The sequence below is a fragment of the Rhinopithecus bieti genome, unplaced genomic scaffold, assembly GCF_001698545.2.
Source record: "Rhinopithecus bieti isolate Rb0 unplaced genomic scaffold, ASM169854v2 scaffold_4600, whole genome shotgun sequence".
In the NCBI taxonomy this organism is placed as follows: domain Eukaryota; kingdom Metazoa; phylum Chordata; class Mammalia; order Primates; family Cercopithecidae; genus Rhinopithecus; species Rhinopithecus bieti.
This window is the reverse complement of record NW_016804545.1, coordinates 1,354,502-1,373,481: the sequence shown is the minus strand read 5'-3', so window position 1 is coordinate 1,373,481 and position 18,980 is coordinate 1,354,502. Positions and strand designations below refer to the sequence as shown.

The window sequence follows — 18,980 nt, the reverse complement described above, 5'->3', positions numbered from 1 at the left end:
AGGGATCTAGCGATCAGAGTCCTTGAGCAGCCTTCGACTAATCGCCCCCTTTTCCGATTTACCTCTCATACTCATACTTGCGCTCTCTAGCTTCCAACATTTTGTTGCTGTTATCTCTTTGTCTTTGTGTGTTTAGGTTGTTACTTGATTTTTAACAGTAGTAGACAAAATTAGATGCTTGAATTCAAACTACGATCTTAAGACCTGATATCCGTAAGTAAAAATTTTTGGTATTCCAGCTTTTGAGTAGCAAAATAAAAACTAAAAGTCTTTTGGCCACTCCAACCATGTTACTCAGTAGGCCCTTCCAAAGACACCCACTTCTCCATTTTGGGGATCCCCTTGTACCTTCAGACTCCACAAGGAGTACTCGACCAACACGACAAAACGAGATGCAGACTATTGGGGGGACTATAAACGGTAGGGCTGATACCCATTTGAGTCCACGAACGGCCCTCTCGGCGCCGCAGACACTGGTTGTCCCCGGAGACGCTCCAGCAGCCACCTAACTTCACCCACCCGCAGCGCCCCGAGACGCTCGACGCCCGACCTCCCCGCCCGCCCCGGAGCCCCGCCCCTCCTCATCCTTCCCCGCCCCTCCCTGCCCTGAGGCGCAGCAGGCCCCGCCCACCCAGGCGGTAGGAACACACTGCGGCCCCATCGACCTGCTGCCATGTCCCGACTGCAGCTTCGACGCTGGCGCCTCCTCTCTAGCCCGCCGCGCGGCATCCGGGGTCTAGCGCTGCTGGCGCTGCTGGCGCTGCTGGCGCTGTCGCTCGCGGCCGGGACCGACTGCCCATGCCCGGAGCCCGAGCTCTGCCGTCCGATTCTCCACCATCCAGATTTCGAGGTCAGCGCCTTCTTCTGCTCCTCTAGGTCTGGGCCTCAGGGCACGAAGAAAAGTTAGAGTAGAACCGAACCCTAAGGAGAGGTGCCGTGGGCGCCGAAACCAACTTTGACCACTCAATGAGGGCCTTCCTGTTTACGGATCCTTCAATTTATAGATGAGGAAGCTCGGGCTCAGAGAAGTTGAGTAACTCCTCACAGGCCTCACAGCCTGTAAGTGCCTGCGTAGGCAGGCGAGTGTTCAAACCAGATTTGCCTCCTAAGGCAAGCTCCTTTCATTCCCCTGCTGTGCCTCTGCCGAGGTACTCTGCGTGTAAAAAGCAAACAAGGTAGAATAATCCATTTCTCAGTTTCCAAGAGAATGAGGATTTCGTTTGAAAGAATCTCAGCACTCCAACAGTACATTAGAATGCAGAGTATTTTACTTACCTTTAGTTTTCTATACCTGCTAGCCCTTTCCTTTAAAGTACCTCAAAACCACCCAAGAAGAGTGGTAAAAAATAGTTTTCAGTACATTTTCCTTCTATCCGCATAACAATTTATAACGCTTCTGGCAACTTTAATCAAACACCTTCTGGTGCAATATTAAAACCACCTGACTGCCCACTTCGATGACTGAAAGCAGGAATTGGATGACATCAGGAAGGTCCAAAGGTTTAATCCAAAGAACGATTCTTTTGTAGAAGTAGCATGATTCCTAGTTCTTAATCTAGTCCATTAGCCTGAGGCAGGGACACTTAGATGCCAGTAAAAAAAGTGACATGACTTAGGAGAAGAAATAAAAATGGTGAAAGTGTTTACGAAGAACCTGCCTAGTGTGGAAACCTAACATCTTATTAAAAGAAAGATTTCAGACAAAGTAGGATACCCTTGTTTATTTGAGCGAAGAACAACTTATGAATCGGCAGTACTTAAACCAGAAGGGATTCAGAGAGGTCTGCTTTAGTAGCATGGGTTTTTATAGGCTGAACAGGGAAGCAAAGGAAAATAATTACTTGGTTGGCTATGACTGTTTGCCTTATTTAGCTATGACTTGGTGGAGAATTCCTAGTTAGAGGTTAGTTGGCAGTTTCTGATAGGTTAAGCTTAAGTTTCCTTTCATTATTGACATTGGGCTGGAGTTTGCTTAAGCAGGAAATCCAAGGCAGTTGGAGCTGTTTCAGCATAATGGCCTCCCAATTAAAATGTTTTAAACAATCTGAGGCCCAGCGCGGTGGCAGAGGCAGTGAGGACAGTAGCTGTAAAAGTTAAACCAGACTTTTTCTTAATTTTCTCAATCTCTTTTTGAGATTGAGAAGCACTTTATGAGGCCAAGGTGGGTGGATCACTTGAGGTCAGGAATTTGAGAACAGTCTGGCCAACATGGTGAAACCCCGTCTCTACCAAAAATACAAAAATTAGCTGGGCATGGTGGTGGGCACATGTAATCCAAGCTACTCAGGAGGCTGAGGCAGGAGAATCCATTTGAACCTGGGAGGCAGAGCGGGAGGTGGAAGGTTGCAGTGAGCCAAGATCACGCCACTGCACTCCAGCAAGATCTATGCTCTCAAAAACCAAAAAAAAAAAAAAAAAAAAAAATGTGAAAGATGTTATTGTTACCCAGTACCTTAGTGGGCTTAGGCACTTTGAAAACCAACTCATTTCCAAGAGAAGCAACAATCCTATGCTCTATTCTTTATCGTTGCACTCCCGGTAATTATGTTCATGGTAAATGGTCTTTACTGGCGTTTTCTGTGTTTTTCAAACACAGAAACTAGACTACATGGCATTTTTCCCTTATATTTTCAATTAGTTCACCCAGCTTTTTTTTTTTTTAAGGATATCTATTATATCACAGGCTCTTAGTATTTTTTAAACAAATAGAATCTTAGTTATCAGAACTAAAATAGAAGTTTTGATAGAAATGTGATTCTGAAAACAATGGGCCACTTAATTTCACATTATGAAGTTTTATTATTTCAGTGGGAAATTGCTTAGCAGAAAAGATGAGTTATGTGTAGTTAATTCTGAAAAGTTAAAAAAAAAAAAAGAGGTTGAGAAAATTAAGAAATGCCTGGTTTAACTTTTACAGCTACTGTCCCCACTGCCTCTGCCTCATTCATTCCCCTCACAAGGACCCAGTGATCTCTTTTGTAATACAAATCCCCTGAATTAAAACTCTAATTGATTCCCACTGATCCCAAGATAAAATACAACCTCTTCAATGGTCTTGGAAGCCCTACTTAATCTTTCTGTACCGACCTTAAGGGTTTTATCCAGTTCCACATACTTGCAGGATTTCTGTGCTCTACCTACATTGACCTTTTTCAGTTCCAGAATCTCAGAATTCTCCTGAGGTGTGGCGACCTTTGGGCTTTCTCTTTCCTCAGTTGAGAATGCAATCTTTTGTCCATAGGTACATCTCTTCCATCATTCTGCTGATTTCAGCCCTCTACGAAAGCATGTAGTCCTCAGAAAAGTTTTCCTGCTCCATCTGGCTAGCAGGTCCCCTTTATATGCTGGCATGGCCCCCTGCAACCTCTACAGTCCTTAATACCGTTGTAATTAATTAACTCCTTACTGGACCTGGTCTCTCTCATTAATCTTTATGTCCTTAGAGCCTAGCAAAATACTCTCCTTGTACCTTATTGGAAATTCAATAAATACTTGTCAAATCAATGAATTCATACCTTGGAATAAAATAAAAATAATCAGTGAGGCTTTCATGCTTCTTAAATTAATTGTAGGAAGAAAATATCAGAGAAACACAACATGAGCTGCCTTAGAATTTGACCTAAGTACTATTCTAAGAAGCTAGCTTCACCAAACAAACAAACAGTAAATGTAGTATTTATGGCTCCATCCGCAGTAACCAGAAACTTGAGTATTATCAAATTTCTCTCCTTTGATCACTCATTCGATTAGTCACAAAGTCCTGTCAATTTTGCCTCCTTAGGATCTTCCAGATCTGTTTACTTAACTCCACTGCTCCACAATTTTAGTTGGGGTCTCCATCATCTCTTACTTGGATTCCTCCAACAGCTTCCACATTCTGCCTCCACTTTTGGTCTCTCTTTAATCCATTTTCCACTGCAGCTGAAAATGCAGGATAAACAAGGTAGTACTAACTTCTCAATAGAGCCTTATGAAGCCTTTCATGATTTAACCCGTGCCTATCACTCTGGTCCTTCACTAATGCTCTCTCCCCAAATTCTAGACGTCGACCATACTAAATATTTAGTTACGCAACCACCACGCTGTCTCTGCCTCCAGGCCTTGGCACTTGCCATTATTCCTTCCTGGCCCATCCTTCCCCTCTTTCCCAGCCTGGCTAATTACCCCTGCCACCAATTATATTGGGACTCCTGTGTCTTATTTACTATTGTACTCTCACTGCCACCATAGTGTTTGGTGTATGGTGGTGTTTGATGAATGGTATTTTGGATGGTCAGCATAATAGTCTTGGTTTAAATGATGGTGCTTATCCTTGTTCTGGCAGGTCTTTGTGTTTGATGTTGGACAGAAAATTTGGAAATCCTATGACTGGTCACAGATTACAACTGTGGCAACATTTGGAAAATATGACTCAGAACTTATGTGCTACGCTCATTCAAAAGGAGCCAGAGTAGTACTTAAAGGTACGCTGTTACCAGATTTATGTGTCCAGCAATTGGGAAATTTATCTGTATCACTTGCTATAGTCCCGGCTTTCCAAAAAACTCCTTTTATGTTTATCTGTTTTTGTTAGAATCCTATAATCTTAGATACTGTGTAATTCATTTCACAAATACAGACCTTTTTAAACGAATTAAACCACTGTATGGTTTTGAGCAAAATGTAATTGGCAAATTAGCATGATGACCACAATTTCTGCTTTTAACTTGAGAACAATTTTACTAATGATTTATAATGGTTATTTTGGAGATTGGTGAGTAATGGCTTTCTGTTACTTTGGTAAATTCTTTCTCTATTTGGAAAACTTCAATTAGGGGCTTAGTCTTCCAAAATAATGAAATGTTTTTGCATACATGTTCAAAAGATATATACTTCTTCCACAGGAGATGTATCCTTAAAGGATATCATTGATCCTGCTTTCAGAGCATCCTGGATAGCTCAAAAAGTTAATTTGGCCAAAACACAATATATGGATGGAATTAATATCGATATAGAGCAAGAAGTTAATTGTTTATCACCTGAATATGATGCATTAACTGCTTTAGTCAAAGAAACTACAGACACTTTCCATCGTGAAATTGAGGGATCACAGGTAAAAATTCATTTATTCTTTGGAAACCTCATATTTTCCATATCAGAATATACTCATGAAGGTAAAACTAATATAATCTTAGTTTTATAGTAATGCAATGGGAGTTTCAGCACTTATTTCTTAAAAAATTTTTCTGGAGCCTTTGATGTTCTTATTTAAGGAATTTAAAAGCACTATTCTCTATTTACATCAAAATACAACACTGGGATTACCCTACTACTTGCCTTGTAGCACAGTTAGAAGTGTTAGACAATGGGAGAACAAAAATCAAGGGGGGGCCTAACCAGCTTTTACCAATGCAGGACAGAAACAACCCAGGAGTAGAGGTAATTCTGGAGAAGTGTATCACTTGCTGCACAGTCTCTGAATTACTTGCACCCAAGGCCCAGTAAAGCTTAAAGGACTAACTACACAGAAGTGTGACAGCTATGACAATAGGCAGTGTGCTTCCCCACTGCCATAATGAACATGATTAAAGCAGAAGGTAACAACACAAGAAATCTTGCCAGACAACAGATGGGTAACAGAGGATAATGTGAACCCACATTAGTGATCCTCAAACCTAGCCACATATCAAGATAACCATAGATCTTAAGAAAAAGTAAACGTGTGTTTACTTTTACACACACATGCGCACTTTGAACTTACTCCCAGAAATGATTTTTCAAAAGGTTTTGGGTAATCCCAGAGTCCACAATTTTAAAAAAGTTTCATTGGTGATTATAGTTAAGAAGTAATAGGCTAGACAGTGAGTTTTTTTGAAGACAGGGTGCAGCTCCTTGATATCTAACAGAATGCTTAAAAATTTATTCAGTATAGAGCATTATGAGTATTATAAACCACTGATTCCTGTCTCAGAATTACCTGAGAGTGCTTGTTTAAAATATCCTAAGTGTATTAGTTTGTTCTCACATTGCTATAAAGAAATACCTGAGGTCGGGCACGGTGGCTCACGCCTTTAATCCCAGCACTTTGGGAGGCCGAGGTGGGCGGATTACGAGGTCAGGAGATCGAGACCATGGTGAAACCCTGTCTCTACTAAAAAAAATACAAAAAATTAGCCGGGCGTGGCGGCGGGCACCTGTAGTCCCAGCTACTCGGGAGACTGAGGCAAGAGAATGGAGTGAATCCGGGAGGCGGAGTTTGCAGTGAGCCAAGATCGCGCCACTGCACTCCAGCCTGGGTGACAGAGCGAGACTCCGTCTCAAAAAAAAAAAAAAAAGAAATACCTGAGACTGGGTAATTTATAAAGACAGTAGCTTTAATTGGCTCACGGTTCTGCAGGCTATACAGGAAGCATGATGCTGACATCTGCTTGGCTTCTCGGAGGCCTCAGGAAAACTTACAGTCACGGTGGAAGGCAAAGTGGGATCAGCGCTTCAAATGGCCAGAGAAGGAGCAAGAGAGAGAGTGGGGAGGTGCCACATACTTTTAAACAATCAGATCTTGTGAGAACTCTATCACGTGAACAGCACTGGAGGGGGAAATCTGCCCCTGTAATCCAGTCACCTCCTATCAGGCCCTACTCCAACATTGGGGATTACAATTCAACATGAGATTTGGGCAGGGACACAGATCCAAACCATATCACTGAGATTGACTCAGTAGGTCTGGGATAGAGCTTAGAGAACTGTATTTTTGCAAAGTGTTCTAGGTGATTCTGGTAGAGTTGATCATCATGAATTTGAGAATTACAGGTAAAATAATTTGAGAATTACTGGTAAAATAATAAGCAATATGAGGACTGACATTTCTATGGTTTTATGCAAATAGGGAAGATTTGTCAGTATGGAATTCAACTTGTCAGGAGAGTACAATGTAGATTAAGAATAGCAGATGCCTGGCATATAGGCCACCATACCCCTTCTCCTCCTCACACATTTTGGCTTCAGAAACATTTCCTTCATTCTCTAGATAGTCATTACTAATAGGTTAGAATTGATGTGTGGAATATATGGAAAACAACCTATTTGACAATCCTGGTTAAGCTGTAGTGAAAGAGCAGAGAGGAAGAGATTGAGCAAAATCCTTGCAGTAGGAATATCTCTTTCCATCTCTTGAGAGGTGAGGAGAACAATTTGGGCTACATGTCAAGTTCATGTTAGGTGACTTAGTGGGAGGGACAGTTGCAAAGGTAGGCCAGATTGTGGAAGATCCAGAATGTCAGGTTGAGGACTGTGCATTTTATTCTGTGTGTAATGGGTTATGTGTGTAAAATAGTGTTTGGGGAAATTATTCTGTAGGAGTATGTAAAACTAGAAGAAGAAGGAAGACCAGTAAGGACTACTAACAGAACAATACAGTATCAAGGGATTTAGTTTGATTTGGATGATGACATAATCCTAAATCAGCAAGTGTACAATAAACACATATTAAATAAATTAATTAATGGAAAGGAAGGGGCAGAACAACTGTGAAAGGCCACCCAAAGGAAGACGTGAGGTTAGATTTTGGAAGTAAGGGAAGAAAGAATCAGACAGTGGCCCCAGAGTTTTTAAACTGGTAACCAACAAAAAATGACTAGAGAATCTAGAGGTGGAATTAGTTTTGGGGATAATATAATAACTTTAGTTTACAGAATTGTGGTCGCAGAATTAAAGAGCTAGAAATAAATGCCTTGAAGAGTTCTTTCTATACCCTCATTTTTATAGGCGGGAAAAATGCAGATGCTTTAAGTGACTTAGCAATGATATAGACCTAATTATAACAGAGCTGACAGTAGCACCCAAGTCTTTTGCTTTCTTGTCTAATATAATAATAGTACCTTCTCAAAAATATGAGATTAACTGTGAGAGAAAATGCTGGTGAAAATACTCTTACAAAATGGATTTGAAATTTACTTGCTTAGATGTAGTCATTTATTTTCTCTATTACTATAATATACCTTTCATTTGGTAATAGGAGGCAGTGATAAAATAGGATCCAATATGTAAAAATTTTACTTCATAACTTATTTTGCTGGAAAACTATTGAGCAAAGCTTATAATTGTAAAGTGCTAATACTCAGGGAATTATAAAGATAACTTTGAGGAAGTCCTAAAAAGAGTTTTGCTAGAATAAATTGTTCAAAGTATAAAAATGTTACCTAAAGTATCTCAGTTTTAAAAATAATCAGTGTTTACTGAATGCCTAATTAAGGGGGGAAAACAACTTTTAATGAAGTTTTAGAACATTTGTACATATATAAAATAAGGCTAATTAATCCTTCATTAAGGCAATAAACATAAAGAGACATATTCTTGTTGAAGGCTGGCTCACTATTCAAAATGAAAGATAAAGCTGGGTGCGGTGGCTCACGCCTGTAAGCACTTTGGGAGGCTGAGGCTGGCAGATCAGCTGAGGTTAGGAGTTTGAGACCAGCCTGGGCAACATGGCAAAACCCTGTCTCTACTAAAAATACAAAAAAATTAGCTGGGCGTGGTGGCACATGCCTGTAATCCCAGCTATTTGGGAGGCTGAGGCAGGAGAATCACTTGAACCCAGGAGGCACAGGTTGCAGTGAGCCGAGATCGCACCACTGCACTCCACCCTGGGCAACACAGCGAGACTCCATTTCAAAAAAGAAAAGAAAAAAAAATGAAAGATAATATATTACTCAACATTTATTTGAATATTTCTATAAAATAAGATCATTTAAATGATTTGTTCAACATTTTGACTTGATTAATCTATACCTGTGGCCATAAGACACCATTATTGTCTAACTAATATTGGGCCAAACCTACCATATAAGGTGATTATGAATCACGGGCTGAAACTTGCAACCCAGTCAGGTTGTGCCAAGAGGTGACATATTTAACCTGTACAATATTTTAAAAACTTTTGTATTTGAATTCTTTTAGTGTGCCTTTACTCTCTAATTGCTCAGGGGCATCACCATATCCTGTTGTCATTATACCTGCTTCTTTTAATCAGCTGAGGTACCAGCCTAGCGTTTGAAGACATTTTGAGTTTGAAGGCCATCTTCTATATAGTGTCCTGCTCCTGTATGTCCAAATATATGTCTGACTCAGTCAAGTGTAAGCAAAAAATATTTCTTAGAATGGTTCAAGTTCTATGTGTGTCAAACCCTACATTCATATACTGTAAGCAGTTCTTTTTCCTTGTGTAGTATAAGGTAAAAATATATATAAGTTTAAAATCTGACATAATATGCATATTTGATCATGTTACATAAAATAGTAAGATTTTTTTACACAGGTAACCTTTGATGTAGCTTGGTCTCCAAAGAACATAGACAGAAGATGCTATAATTATACTGGAATCGCAGATGCTTGTGACTTCCTCTTTGTGATGTCTTATGATGAACAAAGTCAGATCTGGTCAGAATGTATTGCAGCAGCCAATGCTCCCTATAATCAGACATTAACTGGTAAGCCTCTAAACATGATCATTTATTAATAATATTAGTAATATTCTAGAAATTAAAATATTAAGTTGTTTTCAGTATTTCTAAGTCATTTGTATATGTTTTTCAATTGTAAAGCTTGCTTCAAACATTTAAAAATCACTTAATTGAAAACTTTAAAGTTTACAAAAGTTTTAACGTTTTGATTTTCACTTAATTCTGCTAACAATCTTGTGGTATAGTATATTTCTAGATGAGATAAAAAGAATTAACTGCTCATGATTGCATAACTATTAAGTATTATATAGTTGGGGCTTAATCAGGTATTCTCATTTCTGGTCCAGTATTCTTGTCATGAAATCACATGTTTATCTAGAATTTGACAGGATATTTTTGTTGAAATAACCAGTGTTATATAACAGCAAAGATAGTTATGGTTGGGTACCTTCATTGCATGATTAAATAGGATAGGCATTAACTTCTTTTAGTATCTGTAATAAATTAAAAATTATATTCCTATTATAATTGGAGTACTTTTGACCTGTCATTCATATGATGTAGTCTTTGCATTATCCTCTTCAAAGTTTGGATTGGTTTGTATTCCATCAGTCAACTAAATAAAAGATTGCTTGCTCTTTTGTTAATTTTAATTTTTATTTTTTTGATGCAGGGTCTCACTCCATCACCCAAGCTGGAGTGCAGTGGCACGATCAGGGCTCACTGCAGCCTCAACCTCCCGAGCTCAGCCTTAGCCTCCTGAGTAGCTGGGACTATGGGTGCATGCCACTATGCCCAGCTAATATTTTCATTTTTCTCTTTTTTGAGACAGAGTCTTACTTTGTTGCCCATGCTGGAGTGCAGTGGCACTATGATGGCCCACTGTAACCTGGACTTCTTGGGCTCAAGTGACCTCCCCAAGCTCAGCCCCCTGAGTAGCCTCACCATACAGGCATGCACCACCATGCCCAGCTAATTTAAAAAAGATTTTTTTTAAGGAGACGGGGTCATACTCTGTTGCCCAGGCTGGCCTCAAGTAATCCTCCCACCTTAGCCTCCCAAAGTGCTTCAATTACAGGCATGAACCATTGTGCCTAGACACATACTTACTTAAAGTTGAAAAATAAGTTATTCTGTTAAAATTATGAAGTAATTATTTGCTAATTTTTTTTTTTTTTTTTTTTTTTTTTTTTTTTTTTTTTGAGGCGGAGTCTCGCTCTGTCGCCCGGACTGGAGTGCAATGGCCAGATCTCAGCTCACTGCAAGCTCCGCCTCCCGGGTTTACGCCATTCTCCTGCCTCAGCCTCCCGAGTAGCTGGGACTACAGGCGCCCGCCACCTCGCCCGGCTAGTTTTGTATTTTAGTAGAGACGGGGTTTCACCGTGTTAGCCAGGATGGTCTCGATCTCCTGACCTCGTGATCCGCCCGTCTCGGCCTCCCAAAGTGCTGGGATTACAGGCTTGAGAAGTAATTATTAATTGAGGGTTCCCAAACTGTGTTTCAGGAAAGATATGATAATTATCTTCTATCAATAAAACGTTCAAGCCTTGGGAGGCTGAGGTGGGAAGATCACATGAGGCCAGGAGTTCAGACCAGCCTGAGCAACATAGTGATACTTTGTATCATAAATAAATCAATGAACAAACTAAATAAACCAATATGTTTGTGAACTGATGCATACCCCCCCATTTTTGGTTATTTAATAGTACATAATAACATTAAAGGCTCTAAAATGTAATACAGTTATTTACCTCAACATTCTAGATAATCTGTGAATATGTCTCGGTGGAAAAACATGTTTTGCAGCATTGGGCAACAAAAGGACTGATAGTTCTAGGGATTTGTTCATTTTTCTCTTTGTTTCTTCCAACTATAGATGACACATTTCTTATCCCCAGCTATCATTCATGCTTATAGAATATTTGCAAAACATGGAACACTTGTACTTTCTAAGAAACTCTGAGACCATCACTGCTAGAAAGTTAAGATTTATAAAACTTTGTTGAAACTTTAGAATCTAGAGTATCAAGTACATCATGTCTTAGCAATTAATAGATACAATTAGCATACTTTCCTGAAATGTGTCATTATTCTTAGAATAAGATTTTGTGAATATTTTATTTCAATATGATCTTAATGGTTTTGAATGTTTTCTCTTATTCAAAGAGAAATGGTTTAGAAAGCAAGATATAGAATTTATGGTTGTTAAGGGATGTTTTATAACATCATATTAAACATTATTAGTGCTTTTTATAAATGTGCTTGTTTTTACAAACAGATTCTGAATGGTTGCATAGCTTGTATGAACACATTGACATATGAAGAGAAACAAATATGCTTTTTCTCTCCCTGCTTGACTAGGATATAATGACTACATCAAGATGAACATTAATCCTAAGAAACTTGTAATGGGTGTTCCCTGGTATGGTTATGATTATACCTGCCTGAATCTGTCTGAGGTAGGAACAGGTCATTTGTTACATAATTTTTATTCTCTATTATATTTTTTAGAGTCTCTCTGTTTTCATTAGAAATATATAAACTTTAGAATTTCTGAAATATAGTTTGAGATAAAAGTATTTATTTTACTTCTATGAAAGCTTATGATTATCATACATTTTCATTTAATAATGAAATTTATTTTAACCTTTATTCTGTATAGTCAGGTTGTCTATTTATGGTATATGTTTTATTTCTGAATAATTTATATATTTTTGATTTGGCTTTTAAGAATTCCATACTTGATAATCTGTAACATGAGTACTTTTGCATTTCTAGGATCATGTTTGTACCATTGCAAAAGTCCCTTTCCGGGGGGCTCCTTGTAGTGACGCTGCAGGACGTCAGGTGCCCTACAAAATGATCATGAAGCAAATAAATAGTTCTATTTCTGGAAACCAATGGGATAAAGATCAGCAGGCTCCTTATTATAACTATAAAGTAAGATTTTTCATAAATTATGAGCATTTATTCTATTAGTTTTCATAATTATTTTCATAATTAGATGTTTGATATCAAGAATTTCTGTCAGTTTTCTTTTAGGGTATAACATGCAGACTGCTGTTTACATGAGTAAACTTGTCTTTGAATTTGTAATCAGGAACTTTAGTTCCCTGGTGAGCAATTGGAGTTTTGCTAATAGTGAATCTACTCTGCTTGGGCCACTTGTCATTTAGATGATGCCATAAAAATGTGCATATCACAAACAGGATTTCTGTAATAGTTGACAATTATGTTAGGATGACTGTTGATTTTGAAAGGGTTTTGGGCCAAAATAGGTTACTATCTCTGAAAGCCTCCATTTCAAAGTGGCCTACAGATTCTGATGAGACTCTTAACATAGGAGGGAATGAGGGTGAAAACAGAAGAGGTGTCATAATCGACTTTACAATGGAAAAACTATCATTTTCAATTTATTTTATAATTAAATTATAAGCAATGTCAAAAATTACAAAAATATTACATAAAGGAAATCGGAAGAAATACACCAAATAATTAGCAATTCTGTCAAGTAGTGTTTAATAGGAATTGCTATACCAAAGTGTCAAAGAAAAGTTACAGTTTTCATAATGTATCATTAGCATTATAAAGCTTCTTCCACGGCTCAAAAATCTAAGTACAAATCCTCTTTGAATTTATTTCGGATTATGTTACTTTAAAAGGAGTACTAAAATGATAGAAGTGAATTTCAGCAAGGATTTATATTCTTAACTAATGGTCTGGTACCCATTTATAAAAAATGACTGCAAACACACTACATGTCATAAATTATAATTGACATACATGTGTATTCCTGTATATCAACTATACAGAGAGCTTTAGTGTAGAGCTTTCTAAAGTTTGGAGCTGAAGGTATATACCTATTAGTGAAACTAGAGTGTATTGTAATCTTACTTTTCCTAAATGGTATTTATATTAGTCTGTCCTGGGAACTGTTAATATTACACACACAGATGCACCTGTGTGCAAAATATACACACGTGTGCCATGGCCAAATATATTTAGAAAAACACTATATACTGTAAGCCCCTCTTGGAGATTTATAACAATCATTATATTAATGGATTTGAGAAGTGCTGTAATATATAAGGCAGTTTAATTGTTTGACATAGAATCTTGTTTCATAGCATTCTTAGAAACATGCAGTTCTTAGAAACAGTGTTTCATGGATATATAGTTTGTTAAAAGTTAAGGTAACAAATTACATATACAGGCATACCTTAGAGATATTGCAGGGTCAGTTCTAGACCACCACAATAAAGTAAATATAGCAATAAAGCAAGTGACATGAATGTTTAGTTTCCCCATGCATGTAAAAGTTATGTTTACACTATACTGTAGTCTGTTAAGTGTGTAATAGCATTATGTCTAAAAAACGTATATACCTTAATTTAAAAATACTTTATTGCTAAAAAATGATAATGATCATCTGAGCCTTTAGCAAGTTATAACCTGCTTGCTGGAAGAGTGTCTTGCCTTGACATTGATGGCTGCTGACTGATCAGGGTGGTGCTTGCTGAAGGCTGGGGTGGCTGTGGCAATTTCTTAAAATAAGACAACAGTGAAGTTTGCCATATCAATTGACTCTTCCTTTCACGAAAGATTTCTCTGTAGAACGTGATGCTATTTGACTGCATTTTACCCACAGTAGAACTTCTTTCAAAATTGGAGTGAACCCTATCAAACCCTGCTGCTGCTTTATTAATAAGTTTATGGAATATTCTAAATCCTCTGCTGTTATTTGAACAATGTTCACAGCATTCTACTAGGAATAGATTCCATTCTCAAGAAACCACTTTCTTTGCATATTCATAAGAAGTAGCTCCTCATCTATTCCAATTTTATCATGAGGTTGTAGCAATTTAGTCACATATTTAGGATTCACCTGCAATTCTAGCTCTCTTGCTGTTTCCATTACCTCTGCAGTTACTTCCTTCACTGAAGCCATGAACCCCTCAATGTCAGCCATGAGGGTTATAACCCACTTCTTCCAAACTCCTGTTAATATGGATATTTTGACCTCCTCCCATACATGAATCATGAATGTTCTTAATGGCATCTAGAATGGTGAATCCTTTCCAGAAAGCTTTCAGTTTACTTTGGCCAGATCCATGAAAGGAGTTACTGTCTGGCAGCTACAGCCTTACAAAATCTATTTCTTAATTAATAAAAGTTGAATTACTCCTTGTTCCATGGGCTGCAGAATGGATGTTGTGTTAGCACGCATGAAAATAACATTCATCTTGTATTCTCCATCAGAGCTCTTGGGTGACCAAGTGCATTGTCAATGAGCAGTAATATTTTGAAAGATATCTCTTTTTTTCTGAGTAGTACATCTCAACAGCAGACTTGCATATTCAGTAAACAGATGTGCTGTGAGCCAGGCTGTGTTATTTCATTTATAGATCACAGGCAGAGTCAATTTAGCATAATTCTTAAATGCCCTAGGTTTTTGGAATGGTAAATGAACACTGGCTTCAACTTAAAGTTACCACCCTCATTAGTCCCTAACAAGACAGTCAGCCTGTACTTGGAGCTTTCAAGCCAGGTATTGACTTCTCCTGTCTAGCTAGGAAAGTCTTAAATGGCATCATCTTCCAATATAAGATTTATTTGAAGAAAGAGATCTCTGCCTTTTAAAATGTGTTTGATCATAATTTTACACGACATGAGAGTCTTCAGAATGAAAACCCAAAGATGCAGGAAAAACTGTCCATTTTTGTGCATAGGTTCAACGAAGTATGGACAGCTGTGTAGAATTGTGATCAGAATAAAGGGCATGAGCTAATGCAAACGGACTGAGTGGGAAAACTCAGCAAGGTCTGTCTGTTCAGATTTTTCTTGGCCTCTCTCTGCGAAGGATTTCTTCTCATGGGTATAGGGTAGGACCGCTCTGGAATGAGGGTCTTAATTTCTTTATGGCCAGCTATTACACAGAAAGGTGGTGGTGGGAAAGGTTAGAGTAACAGTTTTAGACTTTATGGCTGGCTTTGGGGAAAAGAGACTCTGGTTTCTTTGACTCATTTTAGGGAAGAGGGATTCTAGTTTCTTTTTTTCTTTCTTTGTTTTTGGTTTTTTTTTTTTTTTTTTGAGACAGAGTCTTGCTTTGTCGCCCAGGCTGGAGTGCAGTGGCACCATCTGGGTTCACTGCACCCTCTGCCTCCTGGGTTCAAGCAACTCTACTCCTCAGCTTCCCACATAGCTGGGATTACAGGTACTCGCCACCATGCCAGGCTAATTTTTATATTTTTAGTAGAGACGGGTTTCACTATGTAGGCCAGGCTGGTCTCAAACTCCTGACCTCAAGTGATCCGCCTGCTTTGACCTCTCAAAGGCATGGGATTACACATATGGGCTACCACACCGGCTAACACATTGTTTAAGGTCTTAGAATTCAGGAAACATTTTGGTGAGCCTTGAAGGCCATTTAATGTCACTTTAGAAAACGATCTAGTTATAACTGTTTTCTTCCTCTTCTTTATTCCTTGCAAAATTCCCATTGTAAGGTTATTAGTCTAATTTCAATATCGTTATTAAGTCTCTTTTTTTTTTCTTTTTTTGAGATGGAGTATCGCTCCGTCACCCAGGCTGGAGTGCAGTGGCGCGATCTCAGCTCACTGCAACCTCCACTCACTGCAACCTCTGCTTCCCGGGTTTAAGCGATTCTCGTGCCTCAGCCTCCCAAGTAGCTGGGATTACAGGGATGCCCTACCAAGCCCGGCTAATTTTTTGTATTTTTAGTAGAGACAGGGTTTCACCATGTTGGCCAGGCTGGTCTGAAACTCCTGACTTCAAGTGTTCCTCCCACGTTGGCCTTCCAAAGTGTTGGCATTACAGGTGTGAGCTATCGTGCCCAGCCAAATATTGTTATTAAGTCTTATATGGGCAGTTCATGGTGCCACAAACAATCACAATAGTAGCATCAAAGACCACTGATTGCAGATCACCATAACAGATATAATAATAAAAAGTTTGGAATATTTTAAGAATTGCCAAAATGTGACACAGAGACACAAAATGAGCACTTGCTGTTGGAAAAATGGCACCAACAGACTTGTTCAACAGAGTTGCCATAAGCTTTCAATTTGCAAAAAATTTAGTATCTGCAAAGCACAACAAAACAAAGTACAATAAAATGAAGTATGCCTGTAATTTAAAAATATTTAACATAAAATCTTAGGACAGTATATATTACCATATACTGTTTCTTTGTAATCCTGATCTTAGTAATCTGTGGCTTGTTTTTTCCTTAATGAATGTGCAAATGCAGGAACACATTCTTTTTTTTTTTTTTTTTTTTCAGATGAGGTTTTGCTCTGTCACCCAGGATGGAGTGCAGTGGCACAATCATGGCTCACTGCAGCCTTGACCTCCCAGGCTCAAGCAATCCTTCTGCCTCAGCCTACCAAATAGCTAGGACTGTAGGCATGTGCCATCATGCCTGGCTGATTTTTTTACTTTTTGTAGAGACGGGGTCTTTCTGTATTGCCCAGGCTGGTCTTGAACTCCTGGCCTCAAGTGATTCTCCTGACTTGGCCTCCCAAAATGCTGGGATTACAGGTGTGAGCCACTACACTTGGCCTCTTTTTTTTTTTTTTTTAATTAAAAAAAAGTTTAATGGCAGGTAAAAATTATCTATATTTATGGCATACAAAATGATGTTTTGCTATATCTATAGATTGTGAAATGGCTAAATCAAGTTATTTAACGTTTGTGTTACCTCACATACCTTTTAAATGGTAAGAAACACTTAAAATCCATTCTCTTAGGAATTTTCAACATAATACATTGTTATTAACTATAGTCACCATGGGATACAGTAGATCTCTTATATTTATTGTTCTTGTCTAATTGAAAATTTGTGTCCTTTGAAACATCTATTCTTCCCAACCCCAGCCTCTGGTACCACCTTTTTACCCTGTTTCCATGAAGAAATACATTCTTTAAGGTCTTAGAATTCAGGAAACATTTTGGTGAGCATTGAAGGCCATTTAATGCTACTTTAGAAAAAAAATCTAGTTATAACTGTTTCCTTCCTCTTTTTTTTTTTTTTTTTTTGCGATGGAGTCTTGCTGTTTTGCCCAGACTGGAGTGCTGTGGCTTGATCTCAGCTCACTGCAAGCTCCGCCTCCCAGGTTCACGACATTCTCCTGCCTCAGCCTCCCAAGTAGCTGGGACTACAGGTGCCCGTCACCACACCCGACTAATTTTTTTGTATTTTTTTTTTAATAGAGATGGGGTTTCACAGTGTTAGCCAGGATGGAGGATGGTCACGATCTCCTGACCTCGTGATCTGCCCGCCTCGGCCTCCCAAAGGGCTGGGATTACAGGTGTGAGCTACTGCGCCCGGCCCTTCTTTTTTATTAATTGCAAAATTCTATAGCAACATTAATCAAGTTTCTGTTTTGTTTGAAGAGAATCATTCTATTGGGCTGTTTCAGCAATAGTAGCTCATCTTGGACTCAATATTCTGGAAAGCAAATATGCCTTAACCATGCATAAATTAGTCTTACATGTGCTTAGTTTTTGCCCTTTGATCCTTCACAATTTTGAGACATTTGAATTTCTTAATAATATCAAAAAGGCTCAAAGTACTAGCTAGAATGATGGCAAAATTCAAAGGTATATGTCTTTGTGTTTGCCCCTGAATCTTCAACAATCTGTCATATTTAAGTACAAGTTCTACAAGTTGCTTTTAAATAATGAATCACAGCTATTAGTAGAGCATGCATGGCTTTGTCTAGTTCTAAAAATGTTAAAGAATGGAATATAAGATATAGACTGAGATATGCTTGATTACAGTTAGTCTACTATATTTAAATATACTGCAGTGTATTCATTTACCAGGTGAATTATTTTCCTTCAAAGTGGTTTCTTTTTTTTTTTGCTCTGTCTCCAGGCTGGAGTTCAGTGGCGCGTTCTCAGCTCACTGCAACCTCCATCTCCCGGGTTCAAGCAATTCTTCTGCCTCAGCCTCCAGAGTAGCTGGGACTATAGGCATGCACCACAAAGCCTGGCTAATTTTTTTGTATTTTTAGTAGAGACGGAGTTTCACCATGTTGGCCAGGATGGTCTCGATCTTTCGACCTCATGAGCTGCCTGCCTCGGCCTCCCCAAGTGCTGGTATTACAGGTGTGAGCCACCGCGCCTGGCCCCAAAGTAGTCTTCTTTCTCATCCTTTTTTTTTTTTAAATTATACTTTATGTTCTTAAGAGATGATTCTAATTCCAGGACAGATGTTGTAAATATTACTGGCATTAATTCAGAAATGTCTTTAAGGAGTTTCCTAGTTCTCACTCATAGGTGGGAACTGAACAATGAGATCACTTGGACGCGGGAAGGGGAACATCACACACTGGGGCCTATCATGGGGAGGGGGGAGGAGGGAGGGATTGCATTGGGGAGTTATACATGATATAAATGATGAATTGATGGGTGCTGACGAGTTGGTGGGTGCAGCACACCAACATGGCATAAGTATACATATGTAACAAACCTGCACGTTATGCACATGTACCCTAGAACTTAAAGTATAATAAAAAA

General features: G+C 38.7%; 2 protein-coding genes across 4 annotated transcripts in view; one reads left to right on the top strand and one right to left on the bottom strand.

Annotated features, from left to right (window-relative positions):
* The first annotated feature begins 614 nt into the window (after positions 1-614).
* Positions 615-18,980, top strand: part of CTBS (chitobiase) — a 45,726-nt gene continuing 27,360 nt past the window's right edge. The window contains exons 1-6 of one of the 2 annotated variants that reach the window (XM_017869122.1): positions 615-850; positions 4,325-4,463; positions 4,884-5,092; positions 9,293-9,464; positions 11,799-11,896; positions 12,216-12,377. In XM_017869122.1, the coding sequence (XP_017724611.1) occupies positions 674-850; positions 4,325-4,463; positions 4,884-5,092; positions 9,293-9,464; positions 11,799-11,896; positions 12,216-12,377 (957 nt within the window). In that variant the 5' untranslated portion in view covers positions 615-673. The remainder of the gene's footprint in view (positions 851-4,324; positions 4,464-4,883; positions 5,093-9,292; positions 9,465-11,798; positions 11,897-12,215; positions 12,378-18,980) is intronic. The other variant, XM_017869123.1, reaches the window with a different exon arrangement.
* The window catches only part of SPATA1 (spermatogenesis associated 1), a 59,908-nt gene continuing 50,285 nt past the window's right edge, over positions 9,358-18,980 (bottom strand). For both annotated transcript variants that reach the window (XM_017869119.1, XM_017869120.1), the window contains one exon: positions 9,358-9,444. The gene's annotated coding sequence lies outside the window, so the exon portion shown is untranslated. The remainder of the gene's footprint in view (positions 9,445-18,980) is intronic.